At 51.5% G+C, this 19,605-nt stretch overlaps 1 protein-coding gene across 1 annotated transcript; it reads left to right on the top strand.

The window, feature by feature from the left end:
- Positions 1–14,243: 14,243 nt before the first annotated feature.
- LOC136994022 (olfactory receptor 14C36-like) lies at positions 14,244–14,834 on the top strand. Its single transcript, XM_067310057.1, has one exon. The coding sequence runs from the start codon at positions 14,244–14,246 to the stop codon at positions 14,832–14,834; it is 591 nt and encodes a 196-aa protein (XP_067166158.1).
- The last annotated feature ends 4,771 nt before the right edge of the window (positions 14,835–19,605 follow it).

Genomic DNA, 19,605 nt, shown 5'->3' with positions numbered 1-19,605 from the left:
ACCGGTGTCCTTGGGTATGTTTGTCTGAGGCTCCTGTTGAGACTCCTTCTTGTCCGAGCTGCTAACAGTTCCCCCATTCTCCCCCCGGCTTTGAGACTCTTTTGGGTGGCTTTTAGAGTGCTCATGATTGTCCCCCATGTAGCCAAATGCTTACAAACTGTGACATCTCCAGTCCCCACTTCTTCATATAGTCTTTGACCTACTTTTGCCCATTCATCGAGTTGAAATGTCCCATTTGCAGGGAAGTCAGGTACATTTCTTGTAATCCAGTCCAAGAGTGTTAATAATTTTACCTCGGGAATGTCCCGATTATGTCTGTCCAGAAGCTGTCTCAAGATGTTGAGACTTTGTTTCTGTTCTAGGAATAACCTTCCCCCCCATGATTCCCGACTGCTCACCTTCGTCGAGGTGATGGGCGCGCAATACTGATAAGGCTTGGATTCCTGGTTTCTGTTCATTCACGGGCTGTTCTGGTTCAGTCAGGTTTCGCTACCGGATCGGCGTCGCCTTCCTACGCTGAGCTGAGTCCCTGTTCAGGCGCCATTTGTAGCGAATGAAGGCATGGACTCAAGAGGTGGTGCATCTTGAGACATTTATTGTTTATTTCCGAGTGTATTTATACTGAGAAGTTTGCTGCTTCAGCGGTTTTACAGATGCGCTTTGCTAAGCCAATCATCACACCAATCATGCGGCGATCATGCCTTGTACCTTGTTACTTGCTTCCCCCTTTCCCACAGCTTGCTACTTGCAACTTTCCTCCAGTTTAACCCTGTCATGACCCTCCACACATCTGGGCCATGCAGTTCTCTGGTGGCAGCAGGTGTTGTCTGCGCTGAGTCTGCCAGATGCCCTGACCTTTTTACATCGGGAAGCATGGACCCAGATGGGCGGCCCTTGCACTGCACCACAGTGTCAGGAATTAACAGCACTGGATAAGGTCCTCTCCAGCGCAGCTGCCGTGCATGTTTCCCTGGTGTACCTTAATGCAGACCCAGTCTCCTGGTTCCAGGGAGCGACAGACATTGGTAGCAGCTCAGGTGAGGCTTCTCTCACCTGTGTGTGGAAAAACCTTATGCATCTCATTAATGCCCAACAATATTTGAGAAGGGTGTCACCTGTCAGTGGCAAGGCTGCCTGTGCTGGAGCTGAGGGTGCTCTGTGAGGCAGCTGCATGGGGCTGCCTGATCAGATCTCATGAGGCAACAGCCCAGGTTTGCTATTCAATGTATTTCTTATACACGTTAACATTAGAGATAATGCATACGGACATTTCAGGCCAGTCTCTCCACAAATCTTTGTCAGTTTGGTTTTCAAACTAGAGTTTTTTCTTTCCACAGCCCCACTGCATTGAGGGTGATGAGCACAATGAAACTTGTTCCATATATAGGGCTGCATAGATGTAAAATGGGTCCCACCATCGCTATCTCATGTTAGGGGAATAATAATCTGAGGAATTAGTTCTCCCAGGAGCTCTTCCTTTTGCAACAGTTGTGGCATCTGAATGTCTGCAAGGTGAGGCCTCAGCCCATCCTGGGAACATATCTAAAAAGACAAGGACATACTCAAAATTACAGAAAAGTTCCCAGTAACTTCAGTGTCACTTCTAAAAGCATTGCATAGTTCAAATCATGCCTTTCAACTGAAGTTACATTCCACACATATGTGTTATCAGGCAGCTTACACACACTGAGGTGAGCTCAGTCATTCCTGGATAGAGGGTCTGCACACAAGCACAGCTGGAGCCCACGTAAATGATTACTGACCCATTAGAAGCCATAGGATGCATGTCATATTCACATCTGGTTAAATGTTGATCTAAACAGTGATCTGGTGATTGAAAGCTGATATTGGCTCGTATTGAATTCACACACGCAACGGATTCGCCTCTTGCTGATGTCCTTCCAAAGAGGTGCTCTGGGACATTCCCCCTTGCTGGACCACCGTTGTCACTGGGGTCAGGCTCTCGTCACAGAAACACTCCAGCTATGTGTTTCTAAAACCACCTAATTGTCTCCTTCATAACAAAGCACATTTTTCATCAGACTGATACATGATTACATATCATACGCATGTGGAGTGTTTTGATATCCCCATAGCTGGGGAACCTGTGCTTTTCTACCCATCCAAAGGCCATCAATTTATGCACAGGTGTTCTAAAACGCATTCAAAACTCTGTTATGTGAAGGTGCATTCTTTCCAGTCCCAGGGTTGTAAAGCCACACTAAAGGTATATAATATAAAAATATAATTTGTCAAGGTAGAAATTTTTATTCTTAATTGATTCATCTTTGCTTTTCATAGGACTCAAAATACTGTGTTTTTGCAGATACACAGTCACGTTCACGTGTTTTCTGTTACACGTACAGGCGTTGCATTGTACGCTGGAGCTCTAGTACTAATGATCACTATTCACAGTAGGGGATATGGCCATCCTCACCAAGGGAAACAAGGTTTCTCTTGTCTGCAGATGAAGACCCCTTTAAGCTGGATCCATTTTTTCCTGGTTGCCTTGGTTTACTCATACTTTTCTCTCATCTCAATTTCAGCCTCAACAACTGCTCTGAAAAAGAGATTATACATTTCCCTTTATCTATGCACAGATGGTAATAAAACAAAATAAAGGCAGCCAAGGACAAACTAAGCAACATACAATTAATAATATCCATAGGTTTGTAATGGATTACTTGTTCTTCTGTGCTACCCAGGGAAGAGAAAAATAGCAAAGTTTATGATTAAAGTAATCTTAATTACTCAAGCCAGAACATTTACATCTGCAGGGCTTTCTTGTGATGTTAGAGATCTATATAATTTGCTTCTTTGCTTCCACATTTGTATCCAATTCATTAGCTAATATTCTTAAACAACTGCTCACCAAAACCCCGTCCATGTTTGGTATTCATTGGTTCCATCTCTTCTCTGTAACAGATGAACCTTCTATTTTAATTTAAATGACCACTCACTACATTACTGCATAAGTTTTACCATGGTCTCTCATTTTTATTTTACCTTTTTTTCACTCTAAAAAAAATGTTGGCATTAGCACACCAATTAGAATCAAGTGTTACTGTCTAACTGTGCCCTTGTGGCCAAGAAGGCCAATGGTATCCTGGGTGCCTTAGGAAGAGTGTTGCCTGTAGGTCGAGGGAGGTGATCCTTCCGCTGTACTCAGCCCTGCTGAGGCCACATCTGGAGTACTATGTCCAGTTCTGGGCTCCCCAGTACAAGAAAGACATGGAGCTACTGGAGTCAGTGCAGCAAAGGGCTACGAAGATGATTAAAGGCCTGAAGCATTCTCTTATGAGGAAGGGCTGAGAGAGCTGGGCCTGTTCAGCCCAGAGAAGAGAAGACTGAGAGGGAATCTTATTAATGTGTACAAATATCTGAAGGGAGGGTGTCAAGAGGATGGGGCCAGACTCTTTTCAGTGGAGCCCAGTGACTGGATGTGAGGTAACAGGCACAAGCAGAAACACAGAAAGTTCCATCTGAACATGAGGAAAAACTTCTTCACTGTGAGGGTGACAGAGCACTGGCACAGGTTGCCCAGAGAGGTTGTGGAGTCTCCTTCTCTGGAGATATTCAAAACCCACCTGGACGTGGTCCTGTGCGACGTGCTGCATGTAACCCTGCTTGAGCGTGGGTTTTGGACTAGATGATCTCCAGAGGTCCCTTCCAACCTTAGCCATTCTGTGATTCTGTGATTCTGTTGACTTTCAAAGTGAACTATATCCCAAGTGAATTGGAATATTTTATCATTAATTATCCCCTTCTCAAACCTTCATATACAAAGGCTTAATCCAACTTTTTCTTAATCTTTCAAGTAGTGACAGCACTTGGTTAGCAATCCTCTGTTTTAGTCCTTTTGGCCTTTTTTTTTTTTTTTTGATACCCTTCCAAAACTTCTTTCAGGCATAGACTCCTGTAGCCTTACTTGAGAACACAGTACTACATTTAACTATATTAACGCTGAGTGTAAACTGCTTCTCTTATGCTGATATCTTCTGAATTGGTTTTGCTTGAATCTCTTGATCGAGCTGCTTTACATTGGATTAACAGTTACTCTTTTGTATGTATGTGGCTCTTTACTTCCAAACTGGTCTGGAAAGCATGTTAAGGGAGTCACAGAGAAGGTGCTACTCTCTTTTCTCCTTTTTCCACCATGCCTGGGACTCCTAGTATCTTTCTCACACAGCGCTTCATCCCTATGGCTCTTTCTCAGTCCCACTGCTGCACATCGTTGCTAGCAGATATTACAGCCCAGGCTGCTTCTGGCCTGTTGCAGTTGGTATCACAGCCTGGCCTAGCTCCAGTGTTTTGTCCTTCCTTAAAGCCTCCTGCTCATTTCCCCAGCTGCCTCTGCCAGCTCTGCCCACGGAGGGGTTGGTGTCCTCACCCAGTCCCCTTGCAGCTGCCCAGGCTCCCAGGGCAGCTGGAGCTGTGCGGCAGCAGCAGCAGCGCGTGCTCACGCTGTCTCTGTCCTCCCAGCAGCACTGGCCGCTTCTGCTGGAAAATTCAACCTTTTCCTTTTTGTTTCTCTTGTAAAAGAGCGAGGCTGTGCAGTCTCCATCCTTGGAGATATTCAAAAGCCGTCTGGACATGAGCCTGGGCAACGTGCTCGAGGCAAGCCTCCTTGAGCAAGGAGGCTGGACTAGAGGATCTCCAGAGGTCCCTGCCAACCACAACCGTGCTGTGATTCTGTGATTCTGTGAATGTTTCCCTGTAGAGCTCAGTAGAGACAGGATAGGCAGAGGAAGAAGAAAGGACAGAGAGGCAAAAGAAGTGATATATCTTTTTAAACATAGTATTTCCTCAGAACAAAGTTTCTCCATTCAGAGCATTGGTAGGAAATGTCATGAATAGCTGTAAACATATAGACACTGACATTGAGAGAGTAATTACTGTAGTGCATGTACATCATGCTGCCAATAAGAAAGAAAGAAAAAAATTCATTAGACTTGATAAAAGAAAAACCTTGAAGTTCTGGAAAAGAATTCTTTAGCTTTTTGTCTAATTGATTTTGGAATAGGTTTCAACTTATGCAAAAAAGTTTGCATTCAGGCCTATGCTAATTTGCCCACATAGAGAGGCTCTTGCTGCTTGAGATGCCCCGGGGTAGCAGTGTTCCCATGTGGTGCTGGGAAATGTGACCCAGGACCTACGGAAACCTTTCTGGAGCATTAGCCGGTCACCAGGAGAAGTCTCTCAAGACCTCTCAGCGAGACACCTTATTTCTCTCCCTTGACAAGAAAGGCAAGTCCAGACAACTGGATTACACAGAGACATCTGCACTGAAGGGGTCTGGCATCGGCTGAGATCATTCTCATCCCTGTTGTCGCCTCCAATGGAGTTGCACTTCATTTAATGTGCAGGGAATGAAAAGGGAATGCGGTTAGATTTATTGGGACTCCTTTAAGACGTCACTGTAATGCAGGTATGCTGAGATTTGTGCAAATTTGGCCATCCAAAAATAGAGCATTTCCCTGAAGCTGCTCACCCTGCTTTCCTCTACCAGTTGAGAGAGCTCCACCCCTCAGAGCGCCACCTGCTCTCTACAAAGAGTGCGGAGTGGCATGGACAGCCCTGGGCAGGGAGTGGTTTGGGGGGTACTGGGCTCTGTGCGAGACACAAAAATATCCCTTTTAATGGTGGAGGCCCAATTATGACAGAAATGTCTCACCCTGGGATCTTCCTACCTCTACTCATGTCTCTCCATTCTCACTGGCTCTTCCTTGAAACACAAAGCCAGGGGCTGATCATAGACTCCTCCTGGGTGATCAGTAGCACCAGAGCACTACCCTTCAAGTGACATTTCCATTGCCTAATGTCAAGTTTGAACCTCTCAAGCTGCACTTTGTGGCTGCCTCCTCTTCTCAGGCTCTTCCCACTACCAAGAAAAGCTCCATCATCTTCTCCGAAAACCACCTTTTGAGCAGTCACAGGCTCCTACTCTACTGCCCTTAGTCTCCCTTCCACTAGGCTGAAGAAGCCCAGGTCCCTCAACCGCTCCATGCAGGTCATAGGCATCTAACCCCATCTTGGAAGACCTCCTCGGGACCCTCTCCAGTTCCTGCCCCTTCCTTCAGCATGGGGCATCCCCTACTGGGACACACTCTTCTGGATATGGCCACACCAGTGCTGAGTCGAGGGGCCAAAGAACTGCTCTTGTCTGGCTGGCCACATTCTTCCTAATGCAGCCCATATGCAGCCAGGCTGATTCATGGTGAGCATGCACCACAGACTCATCTGGCATCCATTGTGATGTATATGCCTTTCTCCTCAGGGTCACTCCTCTGCTGGTCATGTCCCAGCCTGTCCTGACGTATGGGGTTGTTCTGCCCCCTCTCCACTCCCCCCCTCCCCCCCCGCCCATGCAGGACTTGACATTGCTCCTTGTACAACTTCATGGAGTTTCTGTTGACCAAATCCTCAAGTTTCTCAAGGTCCCTCTGGACTGAAGCTCCACTGTGTCAGCTGTTGATGTTCGTTGCAGATGACTCACCCTGACTGGTGGTGACTCCAACAAGATAACAGCATGATGTATTGCAGGACACTAGGAATATTTAAAGGAGGTACTAGTTGAATGGAATTGCTGGCCAAGGTAGAAATTAGCATGGTAAAAATCTCAGAGAAGCCAAATGAGCGCACAAAGCAAGCAAAACGAGGGCCAATGGGGATTCGGTAAACAGAGGTGGGCTGTTTGTATAGGAGGGCATGGGGATGATAAAAGGGAAGAGCTTGGAAGCGGGGAAAGAGGAAAACAGAAAATAAAAGGTGAAGTAAAGGATACGACCAGGGCTGTTTGGGGGTACCTGTGAAACTGTCCTTTGTCTGAGCAACACTGCCTGGAGTGGGACAAGACAGCTGCAACTGATCCGAGCATACTTAGGTCTGACTGAGTTCTGCAGTCAAAGGGCACCTGAGGACTTTCCCTACCAGCAACAAGGGTGGAAGGAAACAGAATCATTCAGCCTGGAAAGGACCTTGGGAGGACTCTAGACCAACGTCCTTCTCACAGCAGGGTCAGCTATCAGGTCTGACCATGTTGATCAGGCCTTGATGCAGCCAGGTTGTGAAAACCTCTGAGGAAGAAGAAGGCCCAGCCTCTTTGGGAAACCTACGCCAATGCTTGACTCTCTGGATGGGTTAAAAAGGTTTTTCTTATACCAAGCCTGAAAATCTCTAGGTTCAGCTAATGCCCATTGGCCCTCACCCTTCCATCAGGCACAATAGTGAAGAACCTGCCTCCATCTTCTTGACGACCCCTTGGTAGCTATGGGAAGGCTGTTATTAAGCCTTTCCAAAGCCTTCTCTTCTGCAGGCTGAATGAACCCAGCTCCTTCGCCCTCCCATAGTGAAAAGGTCAAGCTCACATATGTGTGCCTAGGATGTTTAAGGCTCCTCCAGTCCTTCTGGATTTGCCATGACTTACTGCATGCATCACACTCTTTCGGCATCGTGTAGTTATGCAGAGGTGTTACAGGCTGTGAGGAGGGCCCCTTCTGGACAAGCAATCATTCCTAATTGAAGCCTGAACTTAATACCTTTCAGCCCCAAGAGGCAACCTCACACCACTAGGAAAAGCTGGCTCTGGGGATGCCGTGTTTGGAATTCATGACTGCAAGAATCACAGTGGCTATTGCCAGAGATGACAGGATGACCAAACCATTCAGGCTGACAGGCACCTTGGGAGGTCTCTAGTCCAGCCTGCTGCTCACATCAGGATGAACACTGAATTCTCACCAAGTTCCTCAGGGCTTTGTCCAACGGCGTCCTGAAAGCCTCCAAGAACAGAGAGTCCATAACCTCTCTGGACCCCACTTCCAACGCTTCATTATCCTCACTGATTTTTCTCCCTTTTATCCAATCTTCACTGCACTTGTGTCAGCTCATAAGCATCGCCTCCCATTCTCCTGCCATGATCTCTGTAAAAAGCCTGATTCTGTATGGGTGGTAACCTTCAGCTGGGAAACTGCTAGGAGTCCCCTCAAAAGCCTCTCCTTCTCTGGACTGGACAAGCCCCACTCCCTCAGCCTCTCTTCACAGGGCAAGTGCTCCAGCCACCCTGGCGGCCTGCCACCGAACTCACTCTGAGGGATCAACATCTTTCATGAGCAGTGGGCCCAAACTAGATGCAGTGTCTGGATGTGCTCTGATGAGTGCTGAGTGGAGGGGGATAATCACTTCCCTCTATCTCCTGGCTATGCTCCTGTTCCTGCAGCTCAGGACACTGCAGCATCCATTGATTGCAGGGCACGCTGCTGCCTCATGTGCAGCTCACTGCCCACAGAGACTCCCAGATCCTTTTCTGCAGAGCTGCTGTCAAGCCAGGCACTCCCCAGCCCACATCACTGCTGGGTGTTGGTCTGTCCCAGGTGCAGGACCTGGCATTTGTTTGGTCTATGCCAGGTGCAGGACCTGGCATTTGCTTCCTTGTTGAACTCCATGAGGATCCTGACAACCCATTCCTCCCACCTGCTGAGCTCCATCTGGATGGCAGCCCTCAGGTCTATGACTGTTCTGCCCAATTAGGTGTAATTTACAAATGTGATGACAACTGCATCCTCCAGGTCACTAAGGAACCTGTTACCCCAGACAGGTGGCAGTATTTTCTCATCTGGAGTCCTGACTCTAGGCAGAGCAGCCCAGGAGACCTTGCTGGTGAAGACTGAAGCTAAGAAGGACTTGCATTCCTCAGACCTATCTGCATCTGCTCTTACTAGAGCCCCTGCCCCATTCAGCAGTGAGCCCATGTGTTCCTTCTTTATTCTTTCAGTGTTAGTGGAGTCGTAGCAGCTCTTCTTCATGCCCTTGAAATCCCCTGCAAGTGTAGATCCTAGAGGAGCTTTGGCTTCCCTTACACCAACCCTACTTCACCACACAGTATTTCTAAATTCCTCCTCTGCAGCCTGCCCCTGCTTGCACCTCCTGTATGCTGACTTTTTCTATTGGACCTCAGTTGTGACTTCCCTGTTTAGCCAAGCTGGCCTCCCCAGATGTCTGCTGGTTTTACTGAGTATTGGTATGGAGCATTCTTGTGCTTGGTGGGTGCTGTCCTTAAAGGCCTGACGACTTTCCTGAGCCCCTTTGCCCTTCAGAGCTTCCTTTCCATGCAGTCCCCCACCAGTCCCCTGAAGAGGCCCAGGTCTGCTCCTCTGAAGGCCAAAGTCTGTAGTCTGCTACTGTCCTTCCTCAAACCATTCAGGGTCTGGCACTCCACTGTTTCATGGTCATTGCAGCCAAGGTTTCCACTGACGATCACATCCCTGATCAGTTCTTCCTGGCTTGCGAGTACCAGATCCAGATGAGCATCACCCTTGTTGTGCCATCTGCCAGGTGCACTAAGAAGTTTTCCTCAATGCCCTCCACAAACCTCCTTACTGCATTTCACTGAAAGTCAGAGAAATTAAAGTCCTCCCCATAAGAACCAGGGCCTGTGATGCACAGACTTCCTCAGGTTGCTTAAAGAAGATTGCGTCAACCTCCTCACCCTGACTGGGTGGTCTGTAAGTCCCATCACAAAGTCACCCTTCCTCTGATGCCCTCCCACAAGCTCTCACCCAGCCCCTTGTATATCCCATGGAAGAGTTCTTTACATCCCAGATGCCCCTTCACACAAAGGCCATCCCCCTCTCCCCATCTTCCTTTCCAGTCTCCCCTGAAGAACTTCTACCTTGCCATCACAGCCCTGCAGTCATTCGAGTGATACCATCACTTCTCAGGTATTCCGACAATGTGGCAGTCCTGAGACAGCTGGTGCATCTCCATCACCTCCTGTCTGTGCCCCAGGCTGCATGCACTTGTGTATATTTGGGCTGCAGAGCATCAGCTGTGGTGCAGAGTGCAGACTGGTCATGGTGAAACCTGTTAGCAAGAGCCAAGGACACCATGTGTGCAATGGCCCCACTTCAGAGCAGAGACATGCTGGTGGAGATAGCAGGTGCCAATGTAATGGAGAAATGAGGTTCCCACTAAGAGAGCATACTGTGCAGCACCCAAGGCCAGGGAGAAACAGAGCAGGCCTGTGTAGTCCTGGCAGGAGAGGTGTTTGTTGCCTGAGCCGACACTGCAGCACCTTGGGGCTGGCGACGGAGGTGAACTACTCTCCTGGAAGGACAAGTTGCCACTGAAAAGTCCCCGGGCCTGGACAGCCTGTGATCCAGCCACCCAGTGGACATCATGGACATTTATGGAACAGCTAATCCTGGAAGCCATTTCAATGCACGTGAAGGACTAAAGAAGGTGATCATGAATACTCAGAATGGATTCACCAAGGGGAAATCATGCTTAACCTATCTGAAAGCCTCCTCTGAAGGAATGACCATCTGGGTAGATGGAGGGAGAGCAGTGGATGTTGTCTCCCTTGACTTCAGCAAGGCTTTCGACACTGTCTCCCAGAACATCCTCACAGGGAAGCTCAGGAAGTGTGGGCTAGATGAGTGGAGGGTGAATTGGTGGATTGAGAACTGGCTGAATGGCAGAGCTCAGAGAGTTGTGATCAGCAGTGCAGAGTCTAGTTGGAGGCCTATAGCTAGCGGTGTCCCCCAGGGGTCAGTACTGGGTCCAGTCTTGTTCAGTTTATTCATCAGTGACCTGGATGAAGGAACAGAGTGCACCCTCAGCAAGTTTGCTGATGATACAAAACTGGGAGGAGGGGCTGATACACCAGAGGGCTGTGCTGCCATTCAGAGGGTCCTGTACAGGCTGGAGAGGTGGGCAGAGAGGAACCTCATGAAGTTCAACAAAGGCAAGTGCAGGGTCCTGCACCTGGGGAGGAATAACCCCATGCACCAGGACAGGCTGGGGATTGACCTGCTGCAAAGCAGCTCTGCGGAGAAGCACCTGGGAGTGCTGGTGGACAACAAGTTGACCATGAGGCAACAATATGTGTCCTTGTGGCCAAGAAGGCCAGTGGTATCCTGGATTGCATTAGGCAGAGCATTGCCACGAGGCTGAGGGAGGAGATCCTGCCCCTCTACTCAGCCCTGGTGAGGCCGCACCTGGAGTACTGTGTCCACTTCTGGGCTCCCCACTACAAGAGAGACATTGAGCTACTGCAGCCAGTCTAGCAAAGGGCTAAAAAGATGATTGATGGACTGGAGCATCTCTCTTATGCAGAAAGGCTGAGAGAGCTGGGCCTTTTTATCCTGGAGAAGAGAAGGCTGAGGACTGAGGGAGAAAATCCCCATCTTGTCAGTGTGTATAAATATCTGAAGGGAGGATGTAAAGAGGATGGGACCAGACTTTTTTCAGTGGTGTCCAGCGATAAGACAAGAGGCAACGGGCAGAAGCGAAAACACAGGAAGTTCTGTTTGAACATGAGGAAAAATTTCTTCACTGTGAGGGTGACATAACACTGGCACAGGTTGCCCAGAGAGGTTGTGGAGTTTCCTTCTCTGGAGATATTCAGAAGCCCTCTGGACAGAATCCTGGGCAACGTGCTGTGGATGACACTGCTTGAGCATGGGTGTTAGACTAGATGATCTCCAGAGGTCCCTTCCAACCTCAACCATTCTGCGATTCTGTGTGTGAGTCTGTGTCTGTGTGTGGGCAACTGGATCCCACCTTCCATCTCCAGTGATTATAAAGGGACCGTAGACAATGAGATCACATACGGACATTTGTTGTGCACACTTCAGCTTTGGCAAGAGGAATGCTACTTGCTGTGAGTTGGTGGAGTGCACAAGAGGGATCTGAATCCCCCTCCACCCCAGGGGCTTCTAACCTGGCATGAGATGCCCAGATTGACTCATCTGAAGTAATACCTGAAGAATGGGCAAATGAACTCCCTCCTTGTCCCCATCTAGGTTTCCTACACAGTTAAGAGATGGGAATAGTGGCTGCCAGAGTGGGATATTTCCACCTTTCTCAGATAACCATCCTCTGATGAGAGAAATTCTAATGCTGCAGTCAGGCTGTCCTTTTTTTTTTCAGAGAGAGACCATAGGTGATTATTTTAGTCTGCTTCAATGAATATTTTGCAGGAGGAGGGAGCAAAAGGACAAATAAAGTCACGCCTCCAGCTGTGCCACTCTTCCCGAGCGGGGCCAGGCTCCTGGGATGGAGGCAGCTCCTGGCAACCTGGCAGCACTGCCAAGAGACAGCGGTGTGCAGGAGCAGCTCCTCCGCAAAGAGCAGCAGGGCTTCAGGCACTTCCTACAGGTGCCAACATGAGACAAGCAAGATGAGCGAGACAAGTGAGACAGAAAGAAGTTAAAGATATTCAGGGCTGGGAGGACGGCTGAGAGCTCAGTGGTGGAGAAATCTTCATAGCCCCTAACACAGTAAGTCTCTCCCTGCAGCGCAATGCCCACGAGGTACCCGGAGGAGTCCCCCAAAGCTACCACATCCCTTGGCCAATAGGATCTGTCAGGATGGCTCTCCCCATTCCCTTGCGTGGAGCAGGATGTGCTTTAGAGCAGCGATTCCCTGCCACACCGTCACAGGCAGAGGGATGCTGCAGGGGAGTGCAGCTGGCGTTTGCATACAGATCTGCCCAGGGCTGTGATACAGAGCCATGTCCCTGCACCCCAGGGTGCTGTGTGCCTGGGGCAGTGACTCTGCCACCTGCGAGGGTCAGCACTCAGCCTGCCTGGGGAACTCCCCTTGGCACTGTGGGTAGAAGCTGTGGCTGGAAGGAGAGACCCCCGCAGGGCAGGTTCATTCTCCATTTGAGAGGGTGCTGCATGGGTCAGGGCTGTCACAGCTCCTGCTCACTTCCAGGACGTTTCTGGAGGGGCCCTTTCAAAAGGAAGGTCAAGGCCAGAGATACCTGAAAGCGATGGAGCTTTATTGAGTCTATGCTTCAGTTTTGTCCTCTTTGGGTGGGGTGCAGTGTTATTGATTGATCAGGTTGAGACAGGGGACTGGGACTCCAAAACAGCAAAACCGAGAGAGCAACAGTTGTGGGCGGAACTCAGCAAATCCCTTCAACCACCCCTCAGCCTACAGACAGAAGCAGCATCACCTTCCCAGCCTCAGCAAGGTTTGTCTCACCTGCTCCTTAGCCCCTGCAAACTCAGAGGGGTCCCTGGGCAGTGCCCTGCTGCTGGGAGATATCTGCAGGGCAGAGCTGCGCAGGCAGCGGGTGGAATGGGGTCTGTGAGCACTGACAGGGGAGAGACGTGGGGACAGAGAAAGAGCTCCCTGCAGGGACAGCTGCAGGCAGCAGAGTCATGGTCAAAGCGTGAGAGGAAACTACAAAATCCAACACCTCCTCTCCTCTCCCACCCAGCACAACCCTCTGCCCTCCAGGCTGTGGGTCTGTGGCATGAGTCGTTTCCTTGGCAGCTGGACATGCAGGAGAGGAGAAACTCCGCAGCGCCCCCTGTCTCTCCCTGTCCCTTCCTCCTTCAGCAGACATATCATGGCATTGCTCTGTGTTTCCCACTTGTTCATGCTGCTCTTGTTCTTGCCCTGGGACTCTCTGGGCAGGGGGGGTTCAGACACTGACCCTGTGGATCCTGCCATGCAAATGTGTCCTTGACAGTGAGGTGCCCAAGTCCCCCTCTAACCTGTGCAGCTCTGAGCAATGCAGTGTGGGGGGGCTGGGAATGAGCCAACTCTCTCTTCAGGACATCCCATCCTTAAAACATTCAGCCATTTCTCTGGAATGTCTGGCTGGGCTGCAAGCTGTCCTCCAGAAGGGCACAGCTTTCCCATTGCATTGCAGTGTTATCTCCGTGCCCCATGAAGAAGCCACCTAGATACTGAGGCCATGGAAATGCTGCTGGGAGGCTGGGTGTGGGCAGCTGGAGCTCAGTGATCATTCTGCTGAGATGGGGAGAGAGAAAGTGTTTGTTGCAGGGGACAGAGTTATGAGAAAGTTTTTCTCACAGTAGTCTGTCCTAACTTGTCTACATCTCTTCTTCCTTGGACAGTCCCCCTGTGCCCCAAGAGAACAAATGTCAAACAGCAGCTCCTTCAACGAGTTCCTCCTCCTGGCATTCACAGACACGCGGGAGCTGCAACTCTTGCACTTTGTGCTCTTCCTGGGCATCTACCTGGCTGCCCTCCTGGGCAATGGCCTCATCATCACAGCCGTAGTCTGTGACCACCACCTCCACACCCCCATGTACTTCTTCCTCCTCAATCTCTCTGTCCTGGACCTTGGCTTCATCTCCACCACTGTCCCCAAATCCATGGCCAATTCCCTGAGGGACACCAGGGTCATTTCTTACTCAGGATGTGCTGCCCAGGTCTTTTTTGCCTTTTTCTCACTTTCAACAGAATGTTCTCTTCTCACTGTGATGGCCTATGACCGCTTTGTTGCCATCTGCAAGCCCCTGCACTACGGGACCATCATGAGCAGCAGAACTTGTGTCAAAATGGCAGCAGCTGCCTGGGCCAGTGGTTTTCTCGATGCTGTCCTGAACACTGGAAACACATTTTCAATACCATTCTGCCAAGGCAATGTTGTGGAGCAGTTTTTCTGTGAAGTTCCCCAGCTCCTCAAGCTCTCCTGCTCAGATGCCTACCTCAGGGAAGCTGCCCTTATTGTAGTTGGTCTTTGCTTAGCCTCTGGGTGTTTCATTTTTGCTGTGCTGTCCTACGTGCAGATCTTCACTGCTGTGCTGAGGATGCCCTCTGAGCAGGGACGGCACAAAGCCTTTTCCATGTGCCTCCCTCACCTGGCTGTGATCTGCCTTTCTCTCAGCACTGTCATGATTGCCTACCTGAAACCCCCCTCCATCTCCTCCCCAGTTCTGGATCTGGTGGTGGCTGTTCTGTACATGGTGGTGCCTCCAGCAGTGAACCCCCTCATCTACAGCTTGAGGAACAAGGAGCTCAAGGATGCACTGAGAAAAGTGGTTCAGCGGGTACAATGTCAGCGCCAGTAACTGTCCTGTGTGCATATACTCCTCCTTCCCAGGGTAGCTGGCATCAAGGCTAGGTGGTGTTCATTTCTTGCTTGCTTGCTTTTCTCTGTTACATTCGCATTAAAAGAAAAATTGTTCTGGCTCATACCACTTGTCCTCAGGAATCTCTCATTTGGATCTGACCCAGAGACCTTGTTGAAGCAGAAAGACAGGCTTCTCCCTTTCACCTCATAACCTTCACCTCATAACCTGTGAGTCTGAGCTCACTCAGATGCCCTCAGGGCAATGCGGAGAGATTCCCTCTGCAGTGTCTCTTTCGGCAATGATACCAAGGGAGTTCAGGGGGACACAGTCAGACTCAGACGAGTAAAGATGGGGTAAGACCACGGGTCCCATGTCCATTAGGAGAGCACAGCTCTCCTGGCCACAGTCAGGCTGTGATCTCACACTCATCTCCTGCAAGGGTGGCAGCCAGGTGTCACTATGGGCTGCTCCCTTCCCTCTACAGTGCTCCTGTTATAGGTAAACGTGACAAATTGACAACCACTCGGGCCGGGTTGCATAAATTCCAATTTAATAATTGAGCAAGTCACAAGTAAGCAAAACAGCGCTGGGCGGCCGGGGGGAGTCTCCTGCTCCACCAACGGCGCGCACAACCCCCCCTCACAGTCTCCTTATATGCGATTCCAGTTCCGGGTATACGGGGCACCTCCTGTAACTTCTGCGGTTGCGCCGGCTGTTGCTAGGGGGTCTTCTTCAGCCCTCTGGTGGTCGTGGGGATGAAGGCTGGAGTCTTCCTCTGCATTGTGTGCCATATTAGGCTATCTAAACTAACATTGCCGCTTCGCTAGCTCAGCTTAATTTTCTCAGGCGGAGTACATGCCCCCCACCACAGGCTGTAGGATGTTCCCAGAGATGTTCCCGAGGCTGTTTCTCACTGATGTAACAAATTAGTACATACCACAATACAAGATGTTCCCAAGGCTGTTTCTCACTTTGATGCAACAAATTAGCACATATCACACTCCCATGCTCACAGTGGAGTGGGAGTGGAGGGGAGGAGAGTCTGGATGCAGCCTGTGGGGACAGACCCTCTGCTCTTCAGGACCATCCCCTCATTGCTACAGCAGGCATTTCCTGGCTGCAGCCTTCGCATGGGGGCTGCAGCTTTCCTGGAGACACTTACACTCACAGCAGTAGGACTTTCTCTCTTCAGGGCTGTTCTCCTCATTTCCACACTGTCCTGTTGTGCTCTGGTGTGTGCATACAGCACAAGACTTCTCACAGTGTGGTGGTTCTCACAGCGTGGAGTCAAACATGTGCAAGGGATTACACCATAAAAAGGCCTGCTGCTCTGCCTGTGAACTCCGTGGACTCCAGAGGATGAGCTCAAAGTCCCAGTGTGATCTGTTAGGGACTACAGGCTGGATCCAGGGCTCATTTCTCAGTGACCAGTGCCAGTGGAGATGGAGAATGGTCCCTGAATTGCCTGCCTGGGACTTGTGTCCCGCATGTGACAGTGCTGATGGCAGATGCCCATCCTGCTGGAGGGGAATCTGAGCCCCCAGGAGAGCTCAGAGGATTTCTGGGAACAGCATGTGCCTGGGAGTAGGCAGTGAATGGAGCCTCACAAAGTGAGGGACTGTCCATGGTGGAGTCATCAGAAGGTAAAGGACTAGTTGCATGTATGCATAGGAAAATGAAGTCTCTGCAATCCCCGAGAGGCAGTGGGGGCCCAGGGAAGGGAGACTGGAGAGTGATTCATGCACCCTTTGCGAAACACCACAGACTGGAGCTAGTGCACACCAAAACACATCTCCTGCCATTGTAAATGGCCTGAGGTCACTCTGAGCACCATGCATGAGCACAGACAAGTGCCTGCAGTATCAGCGGTGTTGCACCATGTCTGGCCAAGTCCGCTTCCTGCCCCAACCAGCACGGCTAGGGCAAAGTCAGGAGTCACTATGTGGCCCAACAGCCCACTCACCCTGCAGAGCAGCACCGGCAGTCCGCAGCCCTGTGGGGAGCACAGGGGAGGAGTGTAGGAATGGCTGTGCAGGCCAGCATGGACACACTCAGCTGTGGAAGGGCCCTCTGGGGAGCAGGGATGCCCCAGGGAAAAAGCAGGGCCACATTCGGAGAGGGAGAATGAGAATGAGAAGCAGGTTTATCTGAGCATCAGCTTGAGGCAGGCTGGGGCAGCAGGAGGTGCTGGAGGGGCTGCAGGGCCAGGGTTCTCTTGCTGTCCTGGGGAGCAGGGTGAGCATGGGGGGGCTGCAGGCAGACAGGGAGGGGGATCTCCTGCACACAAGAGCAGGGGAGACACAGAGTGACTGGCATCATTGTGGGGCCTCCTCCCCTTTGCCAGGGAGCTGCTCCCCCCGCCCTTGGGCCTTGCCAGACTTACACTGTGCACATGCAGATTCTGGAGGATCCGAGCACTTGACCCCTGCCCAGCCCAGGCTGGGCCCCACACGAGTGTTAACAGACAACTGTACTCCAGGATCTGCCAGGGTCTGGTGCAGAAGAGAGGCGATGCAAGGCTGGCCTTTTCCCCTCCATTGGGATCCAGAGACCTGCAGGAGGACAGAGCAGGCCATTTACCATCCCACAGATGGGGTGAGCAGCCAGTGCTGGAAAGGGGTGATGTGAGGGGCTGGTCTGGGACAACAACTCTGTCACAGCTTCCCCAGCGTGCCCATGCAACACGGGGAACAACCTGGGCTCTTCTCTTCTGTGCCCTCAGCAATCCTTTGCTTTGAATAAAGTCTGGGAAGCTTCTTGCCTTCTCTTCTCCTGGCTGAACATAGCCAGCGCCCTTGGCCTTGCCTCATACATCCTGTGCTCCAGCTGCCAATCAGCTCAGGGGGCTCCACTGGGCTTGCGCCAGTGCATCCAGCTCTGTCTGGGGCTGGGGAGCTCAAACTGGACCTCATGCCCAGACATGGTCTCTCCTGTGCCAAGCCAAGGGGAGGAATGCCTTCCCTCACCCTGCCGGCTGCACTCTGTTAACACAGCTGGTGAGCCTTGCTGCCCAGGCACACTGCTGACTGCAGCTCCCCCCATGGGGGACTGCCAGGACATGGTCATGCGGGTCCCCATGGCAACTGCAAGGGCTTTGTGATGGGAGTGACATCATGCCCTGAAGGCCACTGTGATGGTTGAGGTCACCATAGTGACCATGTCCTTGTCCTGGCCAGGGCCACTGAGTCCCCACTTTGAGGAGAGTGGCTGAGGCAGGAGGCAGCAGCTCCCCTAAGCGCCAGAACGGCAGTTGTCTGGCAGAGGATCCTGGATAAATGGCCAAGGAGCAGGAGGCGGACAGATGCTCCCAGTCCATGGACAGGCTCCTGGGTGCGCAGGAGCACAGAGGGGTGAGCGACAGGGCTGGAGGGAGAGGTTGGCAGTGGGGATGGGACCCACACGTGGAGGGTGAGGATGTGGGGAGGGGAAGGTGGGGTGGGACAGCCAACCCTGAAGTCCTCCAGCAGCAAGTGTTTTTTTACTCCCGGTCCCCAGGGCAGAGCTGGGGCATGCAGATGCTCCAAGGCCCCACGGACATGGTGAGCTCAGCACTGAGAAGCAGAGAGCAGCTCTGGGCTGAGCTCAGCCCAGCCATGACCGGCCATGCACTTGCCTTAGAAACAGAGCCAGGATTCCTGCCCTTCAGGGGCTGCTTGTGCAAACGCAGCTGCCTGCATCCCACCCCCCCTCCTTTCTCCCCTTAGCTGGGCCACAGGCAGATGCTTGCAGTGATGCAGCACAGCCAGGCCTGGGTTTCGTCCCACCAGGATGGGCTACCTTTTCTCCCCAGCCCAAGGAGCTCACGGGCCTCTGAGAAGAGGAGACAAAAGGTACATGGCTGAACAGAGACAGTGGCAAAGCTTCCTCCAGCCTCCTCGAACCTGCCGATAACAACACAGGAGGTGCCTGCAGAGACCAGGAGGTCTCCTGCCCCCTGCAGGCTGCCTGCCTGCTCTGCACAGAGAGTTCACACCTCAGATGTGTGGCTTGCCTGAAAATCATTTGCCCCCTCTTCAAACACACAAGGGTACCAGAGCATGCAACCCTCCAAGCCCAGGTTTGGTTTCCCATCCCTCAGCAGGCAACGAGAAGGCACAGATCCCAGGGACTGGGAGCACCTGCAGCTCCCAGTGCCGTCAGGACAGTCCCAGAGCTCCTGGATCTCTGGCCTCTGGCTTGGCAATACAGAAGCTATTCCCCAGGCTTTGCTACCAGTGTGAACTGGCCTTGAAGAGCACAGTATTCCCACAGCTGCTGCTTGTTTGGCTTCTCCAAGGCTCCCCAAGGTGCTTCTCCACTTCCCCAAATCCTTCTGCTTCTTTGCAGTCCCTTTCCCCCAAAGAAGGCCCCCAAAGACCACAGTCAGCCAGTCCCCTGCCTACCTCTGCTCCACCACTCTGCACCCAGCATCAGGGCCCAGTCCTGGCCTCTGAAACACACTTGCATGCCCTTGGGATTGTCCTGTCAGCCCCATTCACCTCCTCCCCTGCCCCATGCAAACCAACAGGCAGCACCTCCAGGTTCCTGGGGAGAAATCCTTGCTTGGCCCATAGGGAGCACAACAAGGCCCAGCAGTGTGCCAGGGTATCCCTTGGGGCCTCTGAGAGAGCCTCCTGTGCCCATCGCTTGCCCTGCAATAATGAGCCCTCTCCCTGCCTGGCTGTTCGGAGCAGGGCAGCAGCCACCTTCATGGGAGAGTGTGGCCATTGGGGCTGGCGTCAGGGGTACAGGACATTTGCCGGGTGGGATGGATGGAGCACAGGGAGGG

Source organism: Apteryx mantelli, chromosome 23 (assembly GCF_036417845.1).
Source record: "Apteryx mantelli isolate bAptMan1 chromosome 23, bAptMan1.hap1, whole genome shotgun sequence".
Classification (NCBI taxonomy): domain Eukaryota; kingdom Metazoa; phylum Chordata; class Aves; order Apterygiformes; family Apterygidae; genus Apteryx; species Apteryx mantelli.
This window is presented reverse-complemented; position numbering and strand designations above follow the sequence as displayed.